Consider the following 25,302-nt stretch of genomic DNA (forward strand, 5'->3'; position numbering starts at 1 on the left):
TTTGACTTGTACAGAACTGAAACTGCTGGGTGTGCTGCAGGGGTATTGACTACAGTGCCCAACTGGACACTGTGGCACTACCACTCCCTATGTGCTTGAGAAGTGTTGCAGCAATGGCCCTACTGGTAAGTAAAAGTGAAGACATAGTGTTAGGGCATGATTTGACAGTTCATGCACCACACACAGTATCAGCCCTTCTAAACTCCACCCAAACCAGGCATGTTTCATCGGCAAGGTTTACAAAGTTGGAGCTGTCACTGATGGCACCTGTAAACATCACAATAAAAGGGTGTAACACTCTAAACCCAGCCACATTTTTACCATACGTGCCTCATAAGGCACAGAGGGTGGAAGATGAGGATGCTGGCAAAACAGGAGTTGACATGGATACCAATATGCATGACTGCATGAAGTATCTAAATCAGACTTTTACTGCAAGACCTGACATATGTGACAGCCCGTTAGGAAAGGTAGACCTGACTTTTTACACAGATGAAAGTTGTCATAGATGGATGGATTCAGGAGACTTGTGCACTGGTTACATTGTCATAGATAATGAGGTAACATAGAGGCTGAACCCCTTAGATGACCCCACTCAGCACAGGTAGATGAACTGGTAGCACTGACCAGAGCATGTGAATTGGTAGAGGGTAAGTCAGCTAATATATACACAGATTCTTGATATGCTTTTGGAGTGGTGCATGAATTTGGAGCCCTATGTTACCTCCGAAATTTCATGACAGCGGCAGGCACACAAGTAGCAAATGCTTCATATATCAAGAAACTCTTGACGGCCAAACAACGACCTGACCAAGTGGCTGTTATCAAGTGCAAAGAAAAAAAAGTCTTTATCTAAAACTAAAATCCCTTGGGTTAATGAATTTAGTAATATCAGCTCACAAACTTCCAAGAAAACCTAAGAGCTATGGCATATCATTGCATCTGACCCTGAGTTATAATGTTTCCACCAAACACGTATCATGCCTAGTTATAAATGTGGTAAAAACATCAATGACATTGTAGTGAAGACAGATATTACAGGTTTCAACAAAAGTCCACCAGTCAGAAATTTCCTGAGTAGGAATAATGGATGCTTCAAATGTTTGGGCTGTACCACCTGCTCATATTTAAGTCCAGGTGATTTGTTCCTGCATCTGCATTCAGGCAAGAGACTACAAATTACATGGCCACTGACATGTACATCTTCATTTGTGATCTACAGTACATAATTATTTGTCCCTGCGGACTGTATTATGTATGGAAAACAGACTGCATGTTCAAAACAGGGATGTCACAAAATCACATGGCTATATGTGCGGCGATACAGTCTGGACACAGTGATCAACCTGTGGCCAGACATTACATGCAGCAGCAACAGAACATACAAAATGACTGACTATGTTCTGGGGTCCCTACACATGCCTCCCAACTGTCACGATTTTGGTGGGACAATCCCATTTTTCACCGTCTGTCCTGGTGTCCTGCGGGTGGGGGGGCTATTGGGAGATCCCCCCGTGTCACTCGCTGCTCTGATCAGAGCAGCGGAGAATAGATGCTGTGCGCATGCGCACAGCATCTATTCCCCATCAGAGAGGGACAGGGGGCATGGCCAGCAACTCACTGTTCATGCCACCACAGTAACAAAAATAGGGGGTGTGGTTTGCGATCTTGGCGTTTGCCACGAGGCCACGCCCATACAATGAGACCGCATCTCCTTACTACGAGGCCACGCCCCCAAATCCGGTTGCACGACATCAGTGCTTCACTGTCCCTGATGCTGTGGCTCAACAGTTGGGAGGTATGCCCTACGGGGTGGGGTGGTAATAGGTCAAAAAAACTTTTACAACTAGAATCCAAGTGGATCTCCCGATTAGACACATTAGCCGCACAAGGTCTAAATGAATCATTAGGCCTCATCAACTTTCTTTAATCTTCCTTAAGTTATAATAAATTTTCCGTGATATCTCAGTACTATACTATTAGATATGTTATCTAAATATAATACTACTTTTTCACCACTAGATGGTGGTATTTTTCCATAAATTTACCTTCAGTGCTTCCTGAACACAGTATTCTAGATCCTTGTAAATAAGGTAATTTTTGGTCCCCATATAAATTATGAACTGCATATTTGTATGGGTTTATCCTGGAGAGCTCGGGTTATGTTAAACACTGTTTTCAGCTTTTTTTTATTATTCATGTCTGGTATTGTATAAATGCACAACATCCCTTTGTTTTATAGAAATATTTATCCTTGCATGTTTTTTTTCATTACAGCGCTCTTATGATGGGCTGTTCATAAACGTTTGTTGACAATGTCAAGCTGGTTTTTATGTATTTCAGCGGTTCCCATGTCAACCACCGGCCGGATGACGTCACTTCCGGTTTTGCGAGGGTGCTGCGACCGGAAGTGCCATGTGCAAGGAGTCTGGCATGCAGTGGCCATGGAGAACTAGCAGGGGAAGGTCTTGAGGGTGGGTAAGTTGCACAGGTTATTTTTCTATATGTTTGCTCAGTTGTGTGATGTGTGTTATGTCCTAAGGAAGGCATACCTCCCAACATGATCCTCTCCAGGAGGGACACAATGCTCTGCTTCTGGACTTTTCTCTTAATGTATGATTGCTGGCACCTGTTTTGAACAGGTTAATGGATAAGAAAGGTGTTTCAGTACAAGTGATGGCAATCATAAATTAAGAGGGAAGTCCAGGAGCAGAGCGTTCTGTCCCTCATGGAGAGGGTCATGTTGGGAGATATTGGAAGCGGTCATGAACCCCAAAATGTAGATAGAATAAAGTATGTTTCTAGTCTCCTGAGTGCCAACTCTCTCCAAATTCCTGCATATCGAGGGGTGCAATCCCCTTAGGAGGGCACCGGAGCACAGTTATACCTGGATGGGTAACCGGAGTGTCGGGGCGTTTGGATCTGATAGATATATATATATATATATATATACATACACACAGACACACACACACACACACACACACACACACACACACACACACACACACACACAATATCTGGCACTCTTAGCACAATGATACTTGCCCCATAGCCCTCCATTTTTCTCTGCAGTGTAGAAGTACAGTATAAGCTCTCAGACCTGATGAAAATATTGTGAGCATTGAAATGTTGATGTCAATCTTTTTTATTCCTGAGCGAGAGCTTGTGTCTCACCACAAATGTCCATGTTCTGGATGGAACAGCTCCCGCCAAGGAAGAATAAAATAAGACTTGCACATTCTGCACCGGTACTGAAGATTTATAACTCTGGGCTTTCTGGATTGCACAGCTGCAAGTGGAAAAACAGAGGTCCAGGTTTTCCAGCTCACCCAGAGAGAGCAGGAAGTCAGAAACAGGTGAGGGATCTAAAACTGCCATACACCCACTGCACATTGCAGTGATGCCTGTTAGGGGCCAGCGAATAGGGTGCAGTTCTATAGTGCCAGTGACTGTGGATGTTGGCTGTGCCAGGAGAGCATTGCGGATGATGGCTGCAGGTCATTGTAGAAGAATAACTGTTAAGCACGAAGAATGTGTTGTTTGTTTATTTTAAGTTATGTAGCTGTGACCAGGCCCAAGCCTGTGTATGCTATGCAGTGTCTGCTGCCGGTAAAAGACACTGTGCTTCACCGGAAAACCTACCTACCGAGTACTTATTTCTAATACCCGTTTTACATATGGTGACCCATACAGGGACAAATTTGGGCTGCTGAGTCGCCGCACAAAAGCCAAACGTCTCCAGCGTGGACCAAGGATTTGAAGGTAAATATTCCAGTTTACTTGAGTAATGGTTGGTGGACCTAAATATCCATAATTATATTAAAGCTCTGAATAATATGAGGTGTGGGGGATTTGGGGATTTGTAGTAATCTATTGACTACTGCCTGCTTTAAGGGACTTCCCTATCTCTATTTAGCAGCTTTATTATCATGACCTGTCTCTGCATTTATCATTCAGTGCTGCAATGCCACTGTTTGGCGTCATCTGGGATAGCCTTGAACTTATATTGTATCTTTGTCTGAAAACTTTTCCCTGAGCCATTCAAGACTGACTTTTCTGTTGCTTTTGAAATCCATGGTCCTCATTGCTTCCAAAAGCTGGGGGTATATTTACTAAAATTCAATTTTGAAAACCACTTAATGAATCTTCAAAATCGATTGAAATTGAGTCCTTTTGTGTTTCTTCATTTGTGAAAATTTTCCTTATTTACTAAAAATCGATTTTGCAATCAATTTTCAAATCGAAATCGTTGTTGGTCAATTTTGGAAAGTGATTTTGAGTTGAATTTATGTAATCCCTTACCAAATGGAACCTCAAATCCCCATTAAAATTCCCAGCAAAATGTAACAGAATTTCCTCATTACTTCATATTGGTCCAAATGTATCACATGCACACTAATTAAAGGGGAAGCGCTATCTTTACAATATTTTATACATCAAAACGTAAGTAATGTTTGTTTATTTTTTTAAATACTTACAGTTGAAATAGTTGACAATAAGATTAGCCCTAATCTGCCTTCCTCTTCCTGTGCACACATAGGGGGGTATTCAATTGTCTGAAAAGTCAGTTAGGTGTCTGTTTTTTCCTATCTAATATACAGGAAAAAACAGAAACCCAACCGACTTTTCAAACAATTGAATATCCCTTATAATCAGATGTTGCTAAAAAAACAAACCTCTGCTTGCTCTCTGTTTTTTGTATAATTTGGGGGGAGTGGTTTATTTAATGCATGATTATGCAATAGATTGCAGCAGAGCACAATATCGAACATTTTTCCAAATTATATAATAATGTGCCTTTCGAATAATGAAAAAAACAAAAAAACAAAGATGCATTCTGTCATGGATTGGGTGGCTATACGTGTTTCTTTATACTTATGCTCAGCAGGAGTTGGTGCATTTGACAATGGAGCCAGAAGCCAAGAGCAACAGCCATAGCCTAAATAACATTTTTTGGTGTAAGGGGAACATAGAACAATGGGGGTAATTCCAAGTTGATCGCAGCAGGAATTTGGTTAGCAGTTGGGTAAAGCCATGTGCACTGCAGGGGAGGCAGATATAATATGTGCAGAGAGAGTTAGATTTGGGTGGGGTGTATTCAATCTGCAATCTAATTTGCAGTGTAAAAATAAAGCAGCCAGTATTTACCCTGCACAGAAACAAAATAACCAACCCAAATCTAACTCTTTCTGCACATATTATATCTGCCTCCCCTGCAGTGCACATGGTTTTGCCCAACTGCTAACAAAATTCCTGCTGCGATCAACTTGGAATTACCCCCAATATACTATCAATTTCCTACCATTAGAATGGGGTTAGAAGCCAAAATCGAATGTCTAACATCATTCTAAACGTTTGGGGATTTGGAGTTCGATTTAGAGTTCGATTTCAAATTGAATTTTAGTAACTGAGGAGATTTCATGTTGGCCTATGGGAAAACATCAATGTTTTTCAGATTGTATTGGGATGTGAGTTTAATCTGCCTTTTGAATCGATTTGACTTTCGATTTGGACTTTAAATAATCTGTTCAATCCAAATCAAATGGAAATCGAATGGAAATTGAATAGCATATTCCTTTATATCCAAAAATCAAACTTAAATTTTGCCCCTGATGTCCATTATCTATTGAATGGTGGATAACTATCATTCCATAGCGGGGGCATCCTGACCATCAATGACTTCTGAAACATTATTTCATATCCCTATACCCACAGTACGTGTCACTTGCTGAATTATGTTGGAGTTTAGAAAGAAAAAAATTTGAAAATGGATTTGACATAATGGATTTCTAAAAAAAAATTGCACATATCAGGCGGAAATACAAGATAAAGATTTATATATAATTTTGAACAATTAGTTTTAACAAAATAGAGCAAACTATGCTGGGAAATAGCGAGAGGCATAGACTGTAGTGAACCTGATTATCCATAAGGCAGAGGTTCCCAAACAGTGTGCCGTGGCTCCCTGGGGTGCCTCGGGACCCTTGCAGGGGTGCCCTGGGTTGGTGGTCCAGGACCAATTCAAATTATTCATGGTCAATATAATAGGCAAAACCAGTGCTGGTGGCTGCCAGTCATAAAATATGTGGCCAAACAGAAGCAAATCTTGTCCCTCACCACACAACTGACCCTAAGGAGGACATATAAACGCGATCTACTTAATGTAATATTTCTTTCTAAATTTCTCAATAAGAAATTTTTGGCCTAGGGGTGCCGTGACAAAAATTCTGATATTCTAGGGCGCCGTGATTCAAAAAAGTTTGGAAACCACTGCCATAAGGACATAGTAGTTAAGAAAAAACCCATAATTTAAACAATAAGTCTTTTAATTTCAAGTAGAGTGTCAACAGAATTTGGATGAATGTTCATGCTCACCGATGAATTGAATTATCAAAGAGTGAAGGAAGGTTCTAAAAGAGGTAGAAGAGGAAGTTGGGAATTTAATTACACTTACTGAACTATTTAGGGATTTGGAAGAATGTAGAAAAGTAGTAAGAGTTTTAGATCACAAAAAAAGAAAAAGGAAATAGAAAATATATTAGAATGATATTACAAATAAGGTGACAAAGAATGTAGAACACCTTTTATTAAATGAAAAATTAGTTCTGTAGAAAGTATCAGTAGTTCTATAGTGGAGGATTCAACTGTCAAAATACCAGGAAATAATGTGAGGTCGATGATTACTCCCTGGAAATCATATACAGGTTGAGTCTCCCATATCTGAAAATCCAATATCCAAAATATTCCAAAATCCACATTTTTGGGAGGGTGACTTAAGATAGTGCCACCTTTGCTTTCTGATGGTTCAGTGTACACAAACTTTATTTAATGCACAAAATAATTGAAAATATTGTATAAATCTACCTTCAGGTGATGTGTATAAATTGTTTATAGAGCATACATGAATTTAGTGTTTAGATTTTGGTCCCATCTCCAAGATATCGCATTATGGTATGCAACATTTTCAAAATACGGAAAAATACGAAATCGTTCAGATCCCAAGCATTTCGGATATGGGAAACTCAACCTGTAGCGCTGAATCATGCCCCAAAGGTTATATTACATACTGAAGTAACATTTGAGGTAAGAGAAGCGTTTCGGAGCTTTCATCGTGTATCTGAATTTGATGATGAACTTTACATGAAGTTAAAAAAGACGTTGACTTTCGAGATACCTGAACAAAGTGGGGTGTCCACTGAATGGCGTTGCTGTCAATTTCATATCGGTGATCCCCTCCATTATCATGGAAATGTCCCACCTTGGTTTTCACCAAAGTTTTATTGGGCAGAAAGATGACATTTAATAAATCAAACTTTGCTGGAGTATCTCCTTTATCAAAGCGGATTTCCTCTCCTCCTGTGGTAGTAAATCGCACTTTCCTCAGGTATCTGTTAATCTGGAAATCAGTGTTAATGAATTTTAGTGTAATTTAACCATATAATGTATTTTCCTGCCTCCCTGACTTAATGTCTGTGGGCCTGATAATGAGATGTACACTATTGTGTAATAATATGCAAGTGCTGCAGACACCTTGATTTGAATGGAGATGCCCACTGGTGGATTTCGGCATTTCTGCGTCTGCATACAAAGACGTAGCGCCAGTCACAGATTAGTTGATTATCGGATTTATGTGTAGCACTATGGTTGCGCAGTATGACCGCAGGAAGTAAGATGCCATATCCATTGCAGCTGCATACAGAATCACAGTCCAAGGCTGAGACATGCCCCAGAAATGGTCTTGATGCATCTGTGTTTTTGCCGTCACTCCCTGTGACCACCTCTAATTGAACCTGACTGACTCTCACATTGCAAATAAATCCTCTCTGCGACCGCAGTTGTAGTTTTGACTCTGTTAACCACTCTCTCCTCATACAAACACTACAATCCCTACCAGGTCTTCAGGACACGGCCCTCTCTTGGTTCCTATTCTACCTATCTAATTGCTCCTTCAGTGTCCGCTTCTCTGAATCCACCTCCTCTTCGTTACCTCTCTCAGCTGGAGTACCGCAGGACTCAGTCTTAGGTCCTCTGCTTTTCTCAATCTATACCTCATCTCTTGGTAAACTAATCAACTCTTTTGGATTTCAGTATCATCTGTACGCAGATTGTCATGCCTTCCAGCATAGTTTGTTTAAATCCATTTTACTTCTGTGTGACAGTAATCTGTGTAATCAACCCCTTCTGGGGGCCAGTATAGAAATAGTTCAAATGTATCCATTCTTGTACCTTTAACCTGTTGTAGCTAGCCTAGCAATGCATTCTGGAGGTGTGAGGAGCCATTTTCCATTTCTCACATGAACTTAGACAGACATATTTACTTAGGTCCAGCCTGGTCCAGCATTCGATGGTGAGTGTATGACCTTAACTGCGCCATCATCAACCAGCTTAGTCAGTAATGAATGCTAGCTGCGCTCGTTACTATGTAGCCCATCTTTGTACATGTAATGTTCTTTAAGCATGTTAGAAGCCAGTTCATGTCTGCATACTTTATGTTGTATGTACTGTATATATTTGGTTGCTTTTCCCATTTGCGTATTGTAATTGCATTTTCCAACTCATCTCATTGTATCGCATCATCACATCAAACATCATATTACATCATCTCATCATTTATTGAATACATTCGTGATTTCTTTACTGCATAATAAATACTATTCTTCAGACATTGCATCTGAGCGGGATTATTGAAAAGTAAAGGGGGTTATAGTATACTATAAGCTTTGAATTTGCCAAAGCGGCTTAGTGAGAGGCTGAACAGTAAAACATCGAAGCTGTCAACAAGTGGGACACATATATCCTGTCTTCATCAGCAGCATTGTCTGTCAACAAGTGGGACACATATACTGACGTACAGATGTGTTACACTGCAAGCCACAGCTATCTGCTTATAAGAGCACAAGTTTCTATACAACCTACTAACCGTGGCAACTGAGCAATAGGAGTACCGTCATTTGACGTCACAGAAACCTCACACTGTCAGTGCAGCCACCTTCATACAGTAATACAACAGTCCCTGCATAGTCACACAGCTTAACGACAGTCCCAAGGCCGTGACTGACTTCTCAGAAATCTACTACACTGTCAGCACAGTTATCGGCATGCGGCAACATAGCAGTCGTTACACAGTCAAGCACTTACACCCCATCATTATGTCTCAGAAAATGACATCTTCATACAAAACAAGGTCCCAAGTCTCTGGTTCCTCAAAATCAGCATCTGCCAGTAATACAGCCATCATTGCACATGCAAAATCTGAAGCCGCAAAAAGTACGGGCCAACTTGGCTGAACAAGAAATCAGTTGAAAACAGAGAAATCATGCTTGGAGGCAGAGAAATTGCATTTGGAAACAGAAAGGTATAGAAAAAGTACATTCAGAAGTAATTAGTGAGAAGTTTGCTATTGAAAAAGAACCCGCTGCTCCCACGTCTGAAGCTGAATTCTTAGAGTCTGTAGAACTCCTCAACATAAAGGGAACCATTAATGAACTTGATGCAGAACTTGGATCACAGAATTCCATGCAACGCATTGTATACAGTATGTACACCAAGGGGTAAATTTACTAACATTCGTATTTTCCCGTTTCAGGTCAAAGTTCAATCACGAATGACATCGAAAGTGTAAAACTGCAACTTTTTGAATTTGTTACGACGGATTTACTAAGCTGCCGTATTCGGGTTTTTCTTTTGTTCCGATGTCGATGTCATTCGTGTTTTTTTTTTTATTTTTACGGCAGTGATTAGCAAAACACTGCCGACTTTTTTACAATGAATCTCGGCCGGATCTGTGTGATCCGTGCTGGGGTTCATTTTTTTTATTTTTATTTTTAAATTAAACACTGTAAAATCCTTAAAAAAAATTGCGTGGGGTCCCCCCTCCTAAGCATAACCAGCCTCGGGCTCTTTGAGCCGATCCTGGTTGCAGAAATATGGGGAAAAAATTGACAGGGGTTCCCCCATATTTAAGCAACCAGCATCGGGCTCTGCACCTGGTCCTGGTTCCAAAAATACGGGGGACAAAAAGAGTAGGGGTCCCCCGTATTTTTAAAACCAGCACCGGGCTCCACTAGCTGGACAGATAATGCCACAGCCGGGGGTCACTTTGATATAGTGCCCTGCGGCCGTGGCATCAAAAATCCAACTAGTCACCCCTGGCCGGGGTACCCTGGGGGAGTGGGGACCCCTTCAATCAAGGGGTCCCCCCCCCAGCCACCCAAGGGCCAGGGGTGAAGCCCGAGGCTGTCCCCCCCATCCAATGGGCTGCGGATGGGGAGGCTGATAGCCTTTTGTGATAATGAAAAGATATTGTTTTTAGTAGCAGTACTACAAGGCCCAGCAAGCCTCCCCCGCATGCTGGTACTTGGAGAACCACAAGTACCAGCATGCGACGGAAAAACGGGCCCGCTGGTACCTGTAGTACTACTACTAAAAAAATACCCAAAAAAAGACAAGACACACACACCGTGAAAGTAAAGATTTATTACATACATGCACACAAACATACATACATACTTACCTTATGTTCACACGCAGGTCGGTCCTCTTCTCCAGTAGAATCCAAGGGGTACCTGTTGAATAAATTCTACTCACCAGATCGCGGGTCCCAGGCTCCTCGGGGCATCCATTTGTAATCCACGTACTTGCATAAAATAAGAAAACGGAAAGCCGAGCCACGAACTGAAAGGGGCCCCATGTTTTCACATGGGACTCCTTTCCCCGAATGCCAGAAACCCACTCTGACTGATGTCTAAGTGGGTTTCTTCAGCCAATCAGGGAGCGCTACGTTGTAGCACCCTCCTGATCGGCTGTGTGCTCCTGTACTGAGTGACAGGCGGCACACGGCAGTGTTACAATGTAGCGCCTATGCGCTCCATTGTAACCAATGGTGGGAACTTTCTGCCCTGCGGTTGACCTAAAGTGACGTCACCGCTGAGCAGAAAGTTCCCACCATTGGTTACAATGGAGCGCATAGGCGCTACATTGTAACACTGCCGTGTGCCGCCTGTCACTCAGTACAGAAGCACACAGCCGATCAGGAGAGTGCTACAACGTGGCGCTCCATGATTGGCTGAAGAAACCCACTTAGACATCAGTCAGAGGGGGGTTTCTGGCATTCGGGGAAAGGAGTCCCATGTGAAAACATGGGGCCCCTTTCAGTTCGTGGCTCGGCTTTCCGTTTTCTTATTTTATGCAAGTACGTGGATTACAAATGGATGCCCCGAGGAGCCTGGGACCCACGATCTGGTGAGTAGAATTTATTCAACAGGTACTCCTTGGATTCTACTGGAGAAGAGGACCGACCTGCGTGTGAACATAAGGTAAGTATGTATGTATGTTTGTGTGCATGTATGTAATAAATCTTTACTTTCACGGTGTGTGTGTCTTGTCTTTTTTTGGGTATTTTTTTAGTAGTAGTACTACAGGTACCAGCGGGCCCGTTTTTCCGTCGCATGCTGGTACTTGTGGTTCTCCAAGTACCAGCATGCGGGGGAGGCTTGCTGGGCCTTGTAGTACTGCTACTAAAAACAATATCTTTTCATTATCACAAAAGGCTATCAGCCTCCCCATCCGCAGCCCATTGGATGGGAGGGGACAGCCTCGGGCTTCACCCCTGGCCCTTGGGTGGCTGGGGGGGGGACCCCTTGATTGAAGGGGTCCCCACTCCCCCAGGGTACCCCGGCCAGGGGTGACTAGTTGGATTTTTGATGCCACGGCCGCAGGGCACTATATCAAAGTGACCCCCGGCTGTGGCATTATCTGTCCAGCTAGTGGAGCCCGGTGCTGGTTTTAAAAATACGGGGGACCCCTACTCTTTTTGTCCCCCGTATTTTTGGAACCAGGACCAGGCGCAGAGCCCGATGCTGGTTGCTTAAATATGGGGGAACCCCTGTGAATTTTTTCCCCATATTTCTGCAATCAGGATCGGCTCAAAGAGCCCGAGGCTGGTTATGCTTAGGAGGGGGGACCCCACGCAATTTTTTTTAATAAAATAACAACTTTGCCACCCCTTCCCACTGATATACATGCACGGATCTCATGGATCCCTGCATGCCTATCCAATCACGGGGGAAAAAAAAGCAGGTCTGTTTTTTTTTAGCACTTTTTTACGAGTTGTAATTTTTCACGGCAGTGTTTTTTTTTTTTTGCTTTGCACTTCTTAGTAAATTACCGAGATTCATACTTAAACAGCCGCGTTTTGACCGATGGTGTATTCATTCGTAATTTTTTTCTTGGACTTGCAAAAAATTACGAATGCCCTCATCACTGCCGTGATTATTGCTTAGTAAATTACCGAGATGACACTTTGATGAAAAAACGGCATCTCGGTCAAAATCGGGAGCTTAGTAAATTTACCCCCAAGTCTCTAAAAATGGCATCAACTCTCCGTCGGTACAAGGTATAAAATCAGATTTCATCAGTGAAACAAGCCAAACATGCTGTGCAGTGCCACCACAAGTCAGCAACAAACTTGCAAGCAAGAGTACTCTGGACACAGTGAATCCACGAGGGACAACTCTCCTCCATGCCAAGTGTCTAAACCTGCAATTTGTTACAAAGGCACAGCCTCCCAAACACAAAAGTGGTATGATACAAGCCAGCAGGAACCAAGCAATCCTAACACACTACTTGCCCACCATGGTAATGCACCAACAACATCTCCTAGAGCCAATCAAGACAAATTAGACTTTGACAAGTTTCTTGTTCACCGCAAACTGGTCACGAAAGTAATTTCAAAGTTCAATGATCGCCCTAAGAGCTTGAGTTCCTGGCAATCCTTTTTCCAAAATGCAGAGGATTGGATCTTTCATATAGTGAAGATATAGACCCCTTAATTAAATGGCTTGGAAATGAATCCGCTGAGCATGCTATATGGATAAGAGTGATTAATATTAACCACCCAGAGAATGGCCTTAAAATGATCTGGGATAGACTTAATGAATGCTATGGCTCACCAGAGATAATAGAAAGTGCACTGTTTAAAAGACTTGATGATTTCCCTAGGTTACCTAACAAAGGCTATCAGAGACTTAGATAATTAAGTGATTTACTGATGGAGCTTCAAGTAGCCAAATGTGAAGTAGACTTACCAGGACTTTCTTGATATGGCTAGAGGTATCAACCCTATAGTGCAGAAGCTACGTTATAATCTACAGGAACAATGGATCATCCATGGCTCCAAATATAAAGCGCGGAATAAGATGCCATTTCCACCATTCTCCATTTTCGTGGACTTTGTACATCATCACAGAGACCAGGAATGACCCTAGCTTTACCTTCACCCTAACAGGTGCTACCCCTATGCTACCTAACCCCCGCAAAACATCAGTCACAGTTCACAAGACTAATGTGCATTATTCAGATTCTTTACCAGCTCTGCTCGACAAGAGACCACAGATAAAGTTTCTGACAAGCAGTGTCCTCTACATCACAAACTGCATCCTCTCCTGAAATGCAGAGTCTTTAGAGAGAAGGTCCTGGAGAACTGCAAGGCCTTCTTAAGAGAAAATGGTACCAGCTACAACTGCTGCTCTTCCACATCTCAACTCGCCAAGGACTGTGAGGTTAGTGCTAACTGCACAGATCACAATACAGCTCTACAACCTGGGCCTCCCCCATGGATTTACAGCATAGTTATGGTGACACAGAGCATGGCAGGGAGCACAATGCAGAGCAAAAAGACACTTCTGTAGCCACACCAGAGGTAACTTCACAATGTACTGAAGTCTGCAAAGATACCATTAGCAACAGATCCTGCTCCAAAATCTGTTTAGTCCTAGTCTACCCCAAAGGTCAGCCAGATAAAGCCGTCACACTTTATGCAATCCTAGACAACCAAAGTAATAGGTCTGTAGCCAGATCAGCATTCTTTGAGATCTTTAATATCAAAGGCACCAGCACTCCTTACTCCTTAAGGACATGTACAGAGAGTTTGAGACATCAGGAAGGAGAGCTACTGGCTGTCCAGTCTTTAAATAGAAGGACATGCCTCCTTTTGTTCCTCAAAAGATTACTTTAACACCTGGAAAAGGCATTTCTACCATCACATCCTTATACAGGTATACAGGGATAAATACTAGCAACAGATTGTATTTTCTTCCAAAAGGATGTTTATTCCAGAATCAGAATAAATGTAAATAAAATGTTCCAAACATAAAATTTATCCCAGACACAGAATAAAACAGAATAAAAGCAATTCCCAGAATCAACATTCAATAACTATGTGGACACAACAAACAAACTAAAACCTTCTCACCCGGAATGAGCAGGATCAAGAATGTGCTTAAAGATGTAAAATTCACAAATCCACAGTCAGAGAGTGTTCATTAATCACCACCAATGCATTTCTGACCTTCCTCGGAGTGTGATCCTGAGGGGAACATTAATTCCAACAGCACAGACTTGTTTCCTGAGAGGAACGTTAACTCCAACAACAAGGACACCAGATTTTAAAGAGGACATCTACAGCCTATCCAAGGGGCAGCGATTATTATTGGACCGCTCATATGCTGTATTGATTATTCATATGTAGTCAATCTCTAGAGTGTTCTCTTACCATTGTATTCAATAATTTGGAGCGTGCTGGTAGAGGTGCCTTGTCCCGGTGTTAAAGAAACCTTTTGAGGAACGTCTATACCTGTTTCCAGATGAGTCAATATCTAAAAAGGGATCTGCCAGGTTCATGGCTAAATGAGACCTGAGCGCTAAAATTTTCTGAAGCCCTAAAATGTTATCTTTATGTGCACGCATCTCACTGATATTAGGTGAGTTTAGAAAGGGTTTATCCCTTAAATCGTGGTTTGATCTATTGTGGAATAACTGCAAGCTCTGTTGTCTTTTCTTGTTTCCTGAGAGGAATGCTAACTCCAACAACAAGGACACCAGAATGTAAAGATGACACATCCTATTCAGGGAATAATGCTAATTATTGGACATGCTTATGTTCTATATTCAAAGAACTAGTGCTCCTGACTGTGCACTAAGCTGCAGAGCTGGGGTGCAAGTTGCTTAGATTTATTGAGTAATATGTAAGGATAATGCTCATATTCCTTTAAATGGACTTTTCCTAAAGCAGTCTCCAAAAATGTTTCCAGCATATAAAGGGTGATGCATGAATAAACCATTTAACCAATGACAGTATGGTTAGTGCTATTTAATCTAGTAAAGGAGAACCAGGGCATTTAACTTGAAAAGGTCCACAGTAGTGGACGAAACATGTGGATGCCCTCTTACTGATGGAACTTCTCTATTACCACTCTGCTGTATATTGATTAGGACACCACAAGTCTGTCTCTTGTAGCCAGAGGATGGAGTAACGTGTGCCTCCTGCTACCTACAGTACTGTCTCCCGGCTAATCCATCAGGTCCCATGGAGCAGACCAGTTAGAGGCAGCACACGGGTCTAGCACCATACTTTAGTAGTTTCCGAATGTCCTGCAGGAAAGTATGGCTGGCTATACAGAGAACCTGGCCAGGATTTATCTATATGCAATTGTGCTAAAAGTCACGATGGATAATACATCTTACCGGACTCCAGGAAACTGCAATATTTATTCCAAGTGGATCAGAATCTATTACGCAATTTATTTAGAAAAATCCAGAAGACAAGGATAACATATATTTCTGAATACTGTACCGAATAACAAGCTATAAAATATGTATGTTTTTATCCTGCTCTGGACACTAAATTAGTTCTCCAACCAACCAAACAACCATCCAACCAACCAACCAACCAACTGTTATGATTCCAGCACTCTGGTCAGAGGAGATCTTATGGCAAGGACTGGAGCACTGGAACGGAATGCTGGGAAAGGGAGCAGGACAGGAAAATAGCCCCTGGCGCCCTAACTCTGTTGTCTCACCCGTGTTGTCAGAAATCCCCTGCGAGACTATGGTTTCTTGAGCCCTTGGCAGCCGCGTTTGAAGGGCGGATTATGTCTGCCCAACTTCGATGCCCCCCGGTCTTAATGAGAGACAAAGGGAAACCCGAGACAGGGTAATAACAAGAGGCCCTCTAACTAAACAACCAGGCCAGGGGCTAAGCAAACTCAAAACTATAATATGTGCGGAGAAACCGCCAGGGAAAAGGACAACCAAAATATCCACTTGTCCAATTCTCCTACCCGGCACCGCCGGGTACCAGAGAGGACTTGTGGAAGCGGAACCCTCCGCAAATGCTCCAAACACAAAATATAAAAGGTAAAGCGGCTGAGCCGCAACACACGGCAGAGCCGCAACTCACGAACACCACTGGATATAAAACGGTGATCAGTCAGGACTCCAGGGAACCAAACGACCTCTTGGGATGAGATGACAACTCCCGAATACCGGACTTGAGAGGACTGGAATGACCGGATACAGCAGGACTGGAAACAGACTCTCAGCAAACAAAGGCAGCATGCAGGAAGCTATTACCGGCGTCTGTGAGAAGCCCTGGGAGTGTATTTAACAAGGAGTCCTCCAATCAGCTGCTAAAGGCTGATTAGAATAAATGCCGTGCAGCTGCCTTGCTGCACGGCCAGAGAGCAGGTGAATATCTTAATTTCCTAAAGCCTAGCAACGGGGAACGCGGTCCGCCAGTGGCGTCCCCGTTGCTAGGGTCCGTGCGGCTCAGCGCGCCCGGCGTCTAGCGTTGCTAGGGAGCCAGCGGCTGTACGCGCACGGCTTCTCTAGTTGCTAGGCGCCGGGCCGCGCAGACAAGCGGACCCCGGCGCCTAACACCAACCAAACAACCAACCAATCAATCAATCAATCAATTACTGTGTGCTACATACAGGTTTCAGTTGACCGCTCCTTATGTTGTACAGTAACAAGATACATACTGTGTACCCAACACATTGATACTCTTATAGTATTTCAAATACCATTTTTTTTTTTGTGATTGATTTATAGCAATGTTAGGGGAAGACCTGTTGAAAAGTGACCAAATAAATGTTTTGTGTTTGTACAGTATGTGATTTTGTGAAATACACTATATAAATGGAATATATTGATGCACTGGTTTGGAACATTCTTTTGAGGTGACATCAGCACATCTTCATTTTCTTTAAGGACACCATTTAGAACACAAAGTTTATTACGTATTGAGTTACAAGATTAATAGAACATGAATGCCTATAAAACATACTTGCCTACTTTCCCGGATCCTGCGAGAGACACCTGATTTTTTTTTTAGGTAATCCCCTACACCCCCGGAAGAGTGGGTATCCCTCCGGCATCCCGCCCACTTCTTAGTGCAGTGGACAGTATGGGGGAGATAAATACCTTGAATACAGCTGGATGGGGTGGGGCGTAATTATGCAATTGCATCGTTTTTGCCCCACCCTCTATGCAAATCTTTGTGAATCATGGCATTTTACCATGAAGGATCGGGACCTAATGACACGCTTGGTCCAGCTCCGCCCCCATCACTGCCCACTAGCTTGTTCTCTCCGGTCCGAGGAATTGAAATGTTGGAAAGTATGCTATAAAAACATAGTGGTCATAGCATCCATATTTCTATAACTGGTTATATTAAGTCTTCCTACTGGAAATACAGAAAAGAGAGTGATATGCAAGAAGGTCTTGGGACTCCAAACGCTGTCCACTCCCCTCTGTGTAGGAGTACATGGTAGTTCTATTAGATGTGCTGGGATCTACACTTATGATGCAGTTCCGTTTTGGGGAATTTGTAATGTATGGAATATTTTGGTCATTTATTCTATACTTATCTGGTTGGCTCTAGTTAGTTATTGGCACTTTAAATACCATGAATCCTGCCCTTTCCCCCTCTGCCTTGAAAAAAAAAAAAATATATATATATATATATATATAGAAGGTAGATGGTATGGCACTCCAAGCGTCTTGAATAATTCAATCTTACACCAGCATGAAGATAGACAACGTTTCAGGGCTTTTATTATAGCCCTTTCGTCAGGTCAGCATGAGAACAAGTGAATAAAACATACCTTTATAGCAGCCATAAATCCCCCAGTGATTGGCTTCTTCCGGAAAGCGGATCACCCGCCCGCTCCGGCCGGCGCTCTAACAATGACGTGCACCTAGGCTCCGTCATCATTGTGCTCCCCATCACCACGGAAACGCGATACAATCTATTGAAACACAATCGGAAGCTAAGCAATAATTGTAACATATCATCCAAGATCTAGATTGACTTAACACTGGCTGATAACCATCCCATATATGAAGATGAATAAGATTATATGCCATACATGCGTATACCAATTAACATACAGACGATATGTGCATTGTTATGTACAGCTAACAAACCCTGCTAGCGCCTAACACTTTAACATGAAATTTCCCAATTATATGCGGATATTAGACAATATTGCCAGGTGCGCCACCCCCTGGCGTCATTGCGCTATAGAATGATTGATCAGGTCCAACCTTTGCCTAGGGGAGGGGATCGCGGCAGGCGATTGCTGCAACTGGAATCCCAATGGATTCATAGATTAGATACAGTGCATCCAAGAGGCCTGAATGATCACATTGGCCTTAGCTGCTTTTTTTAGTATATTTTTTAGTGCCCTTTTTTTAGTGATTTCATTTTCCTGGTACTCATGATGCTTTAGTAGTATTGGTAGTACATCTATTGTCTAATATCCGCATATAATTGGGAAATTTCATGTTAAAGTGTTAGGCGCTAGCAGGGTTTGTTAGTTGTACATAACAATGCACATATCGTCTGTATGTTAATTGGTATACGCATGTATGGCATATAATCTTATTCATCTTCATATATGGGATGGTTATCAGCCAGTGTTAAATCAATCTAGATCTTGGATGATATGTTACAATTATTGCTTAGCTTCCGATTGTGTTTCAATAGATTGTATCGCGTTTCCGTGGTGATGGGGAGCACAATGATGACGGAGCCTAGGTGCACGTCATCGTTAGAGCGCCGGCCGGAGCGGGCGGGTGATCCGCTTTCCGGAAGACGCCAGTCACTGGGTGATTTATGGCTGCTATAAAGGTATGTTTTATTCACTTGTTCTCATGCTGACCTGACGAAAGGGCTATAATAAAAGCCCTGAAACGTTGTCTATCTTCATGCTGGTGTAAGATTGAATTATTAAAGACGCTTGGAGTGCCATACCATCTACCTTCTGTTGCTATCACTTCCTCGTTCGGGCACCCGGCGCACAGACACTAATGAAGGGAGAGCCGGACCTTCTACTGTATGTATATATATATATATATATATATATATATATATATATAAATAGTAGGTGTCCCAGTAGCTGGACCATCTTGGGCATGGCACGCTGGTTTTATTTGAGTTTCTGGTAGGAACACTCACAAACCCAATTATAGAGAAAAATGTATAGATGCTGTATATGTGTACTGGGCAGGCTATAATGATGTTGCACTATATACACCAGTACTGGCATGTGTAAGCTCACCAGTCCCTGCACAGCTCCCGGCCAGTCTGGGGGATAGAGGACACCAGTAGTCACCAGCAGCTGGGTGGAGGGCTTTGGGCATGGCCTTTGTGGGGTGTGGGAGGGGTGAGCACAGGACCCCGCCCCTCCGCCAGCATGCAGTATATGTAAAGCAGCTGAGCCAGTTATCTGAAAAACGTTTTAGATACGTGGGATACCGCTCAACCAGCGCCTTACTGAACATCAACAGCTTTTTTGTTCAGCTTGTCGGAATCCATGCACCTCCTTCAATATTTCCGTGTGAAGTGGGGTTTTCAGACCTCAATCACGCAGTAAGTACCGGAAAGAGAAATTGGTGCATAATAGTGTAATACTGTTTAAAAATTTAATAACATATAATACATAAAACTGGAAACAACAGGTATTGCACAGTGAACCACAAATGTGGTGAATGAGAATTGTAGGGGCTGACACTCTGGGTATCGACAGAAGGTAGGCTAATTACCGGCTCATGGAAAAAACAGGCTCATAGATGTTACTGGATAACAGTCCATACAGGGTGTATCACCAGGCTGCAGCACCGGGATTCCTCAATGGCAAGATTCTCACGTCAGCCGGGTCAGTCTCCACTCCTCGTCATCCACACCAGGGGTAAGTCCCAAACAGAGCACCTACGCGTTACGACCCTCCCCGGGTCTTTCTCAAGGTCAGCTCAAATGTGAATATCTCTCAAGGTTCTCTGTTCCGGTTTAAAAAGTCCCGCAATTGGATCCTATTGGTCCCAGCACAGCTGATCCCTATACATACTCCAGCTAAAAGTCTGTGGATACAAGTGCTAGGACAGCCTCTCATTATCCCCCGGAGTCCCTAGCAACCCCAATCATGATCTGTATATCGGATGACACGTCCTTCCGGTTCCGCCCAAGCGTGTTCTCATTTAGTGACGTGCATAAGCCCACGTCATGCGTTACACTAGTTTTGCGTTCCAGCCGTATTTACTGTGGGGATCTCTTCACACGCTGTCATTGCCGTTGTTGTCGGAATCCCCTCCTGGTTTGCCGGTCATGCGACCTTTTACTCTCACAGGTCGTCTTACGGCCGGTAGTCAGGGAGAGGCACGCGTCATCCGTTGTCATGGAGACGTATTTGTAATCCCTAAACACGGGATGTGGCATCATGCAGAAGGGATGCTGGCCTCCATAGTTAAGATGTTTACCAATCTATCATGATAAAACAATTGTACACATCAGAACAAATACATATAACTTAAATAAAATAAGCATATGAATAAATAAGCATACTAATAAAAGTAAGGATTGTAAGGCTGTGACAGAATAGATAAGAACCACTAGACGGGGTCTATAGGAACCACTTGACCTCAAATTCTAAATTCAGGCCTTTTGGTTGGAGGGTCCCCCATTCGTAAATGGCCCTCATTTCTGCTTTAGCCAGTTGGCTCGGAAGGTCTCGCCTTCTCCAGTGCCCTCTCACCCATTTAACACCTACAAAACGTCTAATGGCTGCCGTGGAGCATCCATGTTGTTTTTTGAAGTGATTTGACAGGGCATGGGTTTCGAGGCCCTTCTTGATGTTCCTTAGGTGTTCTCCTAAGCGCACCTTAAGGGCCCTTGAAGTTCTCCCTGTATAAAAGAGACCACAGTCGCATTCTATCACATACACAACACTTTTGGTGTTGCATGTTATGAAATCCCTGATGGTTAGTTTTTTACCATTAATGGTGATATCACTGGTCTTGCTTTGGTTCTCCATTTTAATCTCCCTACATGCTATGCAACTCATGCATCTGTGGAACCCCTTAGATGTAATTCCCACTGGTATGGTTGGGGGCATCGCACTGCGGACAAGACAGTTACCTAAGTTGAGGGCTTTTCTATAAATGCACCTGGGTTTAGTTGGGAGGCATTTTCCCAAAACAGGGTCCTTCTGTAGCACCCCCCAATGTTTGGAAAAGATCTTTTCTATTGTCTTAAACTGGCTGGAAAAAGTAGTCACAAAAGCCCATTCAAATTTATTCTGCTCCCCCCTTTGGTCCCTTCTCTGCTTTCTTTCTAAAAGGGACTTCCTCTCGATCCTATCTGTATCTTCTGCTGCTCTGTGAACTGCGCTTTCTTTATATCCACACGCAACAAAATTAGATTGCATCTCTTTGGCCTGCTCATGGTATACAGCTGTTTTGGAACAATTCCTTTTCACCCTCTTAAGTTGTCCAAGTGGGATGGTCTGAAGCCAGTTGGGGTGATGACAGCTGGTAGCATTGATATAGCTGAGGCAATCGGTGGGTTTAGTAAAGGTTTTTGTCTGGATGGAGCCTCCTTCTATGTAGATCGTAATATCCAGGAAGTTAATGGATTCTTTACTACTTGTAAAACTGAATTCGATGTTTAATGAATTGTCATTCAAATACATACAGAATTCTATTAAAGAACTCTCATCCCCTTTCCACAGGAAAAGAACATCATCTATGTATCGGGACCGCGCAACCAGGTTCGCCCCAAACTGATGGTCGTTCCAAATATGCTCTGCCTCCCAGCTGCCCATGAACATATTGGCATAGCTTGGGGCGAACCTGGTGCCCATCGCGGTCCCAACCTTCTGTAGGTAGAAATCATTTTCAAATGAGAAGTAGTTGTTATTCAATATGAAAGCTACTCCTTCCAGGATGAATTCTTGCAAGCCTCTGTTCAGATCGCTTTTCTGTAAGAAATTCCTGACGGCTTTAATTCCTTCCTGGTGGTCTATGATTGTGTACAGAGACCGAACATCGGCCGTCACCAGGATATAATCATCATGCCACATGATCCCTTCCAATGACCTCAAAGCATCAGTGGTGTCTTTTAAATGAGATTTGTTAGTTAACACCAGGGGTTGGAGATAGTAGTCAATTAATTCTGACAATCCTGATGTAATAGAATGTATCCCGGACACTATAGGTCTCCCCGGAGGATTATTACTATCCTTATGGACCTTGGGGAGAACATACAGCACCGGGATCACAGGTTCAGGAATAATGAGGAATTTTTGTTCTTTCTCAGTTAAAACTCCCCGTGATACAAATCTCTCTACCAAAATGTTAAGTTTGTCCATAATATTCCCAGTTGGATCGGACCTTAGTCTGTGGTAGGTGGTTCTATCACCCAATTGGCGTAACACTTCCATCTCATATTTGATCTTATCCATTATGACCACCCCCCCTGCCTTTGTCGGCGGGTTTGATGACCAAATTTGGAAGGTCCTTTAGGTTTTTAAGCGCCTGTCTCTCTTTATAAGTGAGATTGAATTTGCCACTGCTGGCATCTAATTTGGTCAGGTCATCATGTACCAATGTAAAGAAGGTTTCCAAAAAATTGCCTTTCATATGGGCTGGGTAGAAAACAGATCTGGGTTTAAAGGGGGTTGCTACCTCTTGCTCTTCCACCATGTGTGTGTCAGTCTCCTTGCTTAAGAAGAACTTTTTTACAGTTAATTTTCTTATATATTTTTGTAAATCAACAAAAGTAGCAAACTTATTAATGGTGTTGGAGGGGGCGTATTTTAAGCCCTTTTCCAGAACCGAGTTCTCTTCCCTTGTCAAAAGGTGAGAACTAAGATTGAAAATCCTCACCTTCCCCTTCTCCAGAGTAGTATTGATGATTTCCTTATCCTTAGCCCTCTCCTTTTTTCGTTTAATTCTATCCTTTTTAAATTTTCTTCTTCTGGACTGTTGTTTGAACTTTTTCCTTATCCCCTCCCCCCTCTTCCCTCTTTGTCTGCGTGTGATCATCTCTATCTGTTCCTGTTCCTGTCCCATTCTAAAAAAGAGGTCTGTGGGATTTCATTTTCCTCCCTTAACTCTTTGAATCTGTTGGTCCCCCACATTCCCCTTCTGGGAGTCTTATTTTCTATCTCGCCTCCAAAATCCACATTTCTCCCTCTCCAATGGGAACGTGGTTCCTCCCTTCCGTAGGTGTTTTTTGGCCTATGATCAGATCCCCCTTCCTCTCTATACCAGGAGGTACCTTCTTTAGGGTTGCCACTATAATGTCGGGGTCTCTCCCTAAGTTGTCTATAAGGGGGTCTGTACCTTTTGGCTGGGGAATTTCCTTTTTTTATAGGTCGTGGGGTCCAATTTTTATCCTGTGCAGGGGTCCTCAACACCCTTTCAGGAAGTCTCCTCCCATAAGTTGAGAGCCTCTCACTTGGATCTCCTTTTTTCCCCGTATCTTTGATTATTTCACGTTCTTTGGTAAGTACTTCGTCCCTTTTAAATTTTTTGACTTTGCGGTCAACTAAGACCCTTTTGTTTTTGATGATATTAGTCTCTATCCTTTTCTCCTGATCTTTGTACTCCTGCATATCCAAAAAGGTATAGTCAAATCTCTCAAAGTTCTAATCTCTTCTTCTAATCTACCTAACTCCTCCTTTCTGTCTCCAATAATCAAGTTCATTAAGGAGATAGAGCATTCCTTAAGAATTGACTGCCACCCTTTCTTGAAACTCTCACTTGCCATGGTAAACGAAGCATTTTTGGTAATGACAAGTCCCTTAGGGATCATCTGGTGGGAGACATACCTGGTGACGGCCGATGTTCGGTCTCTGTACACAATCATAGACCACCAGGAAGGAATTAAAGCCGTCAGGAATTTCTTACAGAAAAGCGATCTGAACAGAGGCTTGCAAGAATTCATCCTGGAAGGAGTAGCTTTCATATTGAATAACAACTACTTCTCATTTGAAAATGATTTATACCTACAGAAGGTCGGGACCGCGATGGGCACCAGGTTCGCCCCAAGCTATGCCAATATGTTCATGGGCAGCTGGGAGGCAGAGCATATTTGGAACGACCATCAGTTTGGGGCGAACCTGGTTGCGCGGTCCCGATACATAGATGATGTTCTTTTCCTGTGGAAAGGGGATGAGAGTTCTTTAAAAGAATTCTGTATGTATTTGAATGACAATTCATTAAACATCGAATTCAGTTTTACAAGTAGTAAAGAATCCATTAACTTCCTGGATATTACGATCTACATAGAAGGAGGCTCCATCCAGACAAAAACCTTTACTAAACCCACCGATTGCCTCAGCTATATCAATGCTACCAGCTGTCATCACCCCAACTGGCTTCAGACCATCCCACTTGGACAACTTAAGAGGGTGAAAAGGAATTGTTCCAAAACAGCTGTATACCATGAGCAGGCCAAAGAGATGCAATCTAATTTTGTTGCGTGTGGATATAAAGAAAGCGCAGTTCACAGAGCAGCAGAAGATACAGATAGGATCGAGAGGAAGTCCCTTTTAGAAAGAAAGCAGAGAAGGGACCAAAGGGGGGAGCAGAATAAATTTGAATGGGCTTTTGTGACTACTTTTTGCAGCCAGTTTAAGACAATAGAAAAGATCTTTTCCAAACATTGGGGGGTGCTACAGAAGGACCCTGTTTTGGGAAAATGCCTCCCAACTAAACCCAGGTGCATTTATAGAAAAGCCCCCAACTTAGGTAACTGTCTTGTCCGCAGTGCGATGCCCCCAACCATACCAGTGGGAATTACATCTAAGGGGTTCCACAGATGCATGAGTTGCATAGCATGTAGGGAGATTAAAATGGAGAACCAAAGCAAGACCAGTGATATCACCATTAATGGTAAAAAACTAACCATCAGGTATTTCATAACATGCAACACCAAAAGTGTTGTGTATGTGATAGAATGCGACTGTGGTCTCTTTTATACAGGGAGAACTTCAAGGGCCCTTAAGGTGCGCTTAGGAGAACACCTAAGGAACATCAAGAAGGGCCTCGAAACCCATGCCCTGTCAAATCACTTCAAAAAACAACATGGATGCTCCACGGCAGCCATTAGACGTTTTGTAGGTGTTAAATGGGTGAGAGGGCACTGGAGAAGGCGAGACCTTCCGAGCCAACTGGCTA

The 25,302-nt window shown here is 42.9% G+C and overlaps 1 protein-coding gene across 1 annotated transcript in view; it reads right to left on the reverse strand.

Annotated features, from left to right (window-relative positions):
• LOC134910757 (vomeronasal type-2 receptor 26-like) overlaps positions 1-25,302 on the reverse strand; it is a 118,072-nt gene that overhangs the window by 83,949 nt on the left and 8,821 nt on the right. Inside the window, exon 3 of the mRNA XM_063919140.1 lies at positions 7,178-7,399. Within this exon, the coding sequence (XP_063775210.1) occupies positions 7,178-7,399 (222 nt within the window). The remainder of the gene's footprint in view (positions 1-7,177; positions 7,400-25,302) is intronic.

The sequence above is a fragment of the Pseudophryne corroboree genome, chromosome 4, assembly GCF_028390025.1.
Source record: "Pseudophryne corroboree isolate aPseCor3 chromosome 4, aPseCor3.hap2, whole genome shotgun sequence".
In the NCBI taxonomy this organism is placed as follows: Eukaryota; Metazoa; Chordata; class Amphibia; order Anura; family Myobatrachidae; genus Pseudophryne; species Pseudophryne corroboree.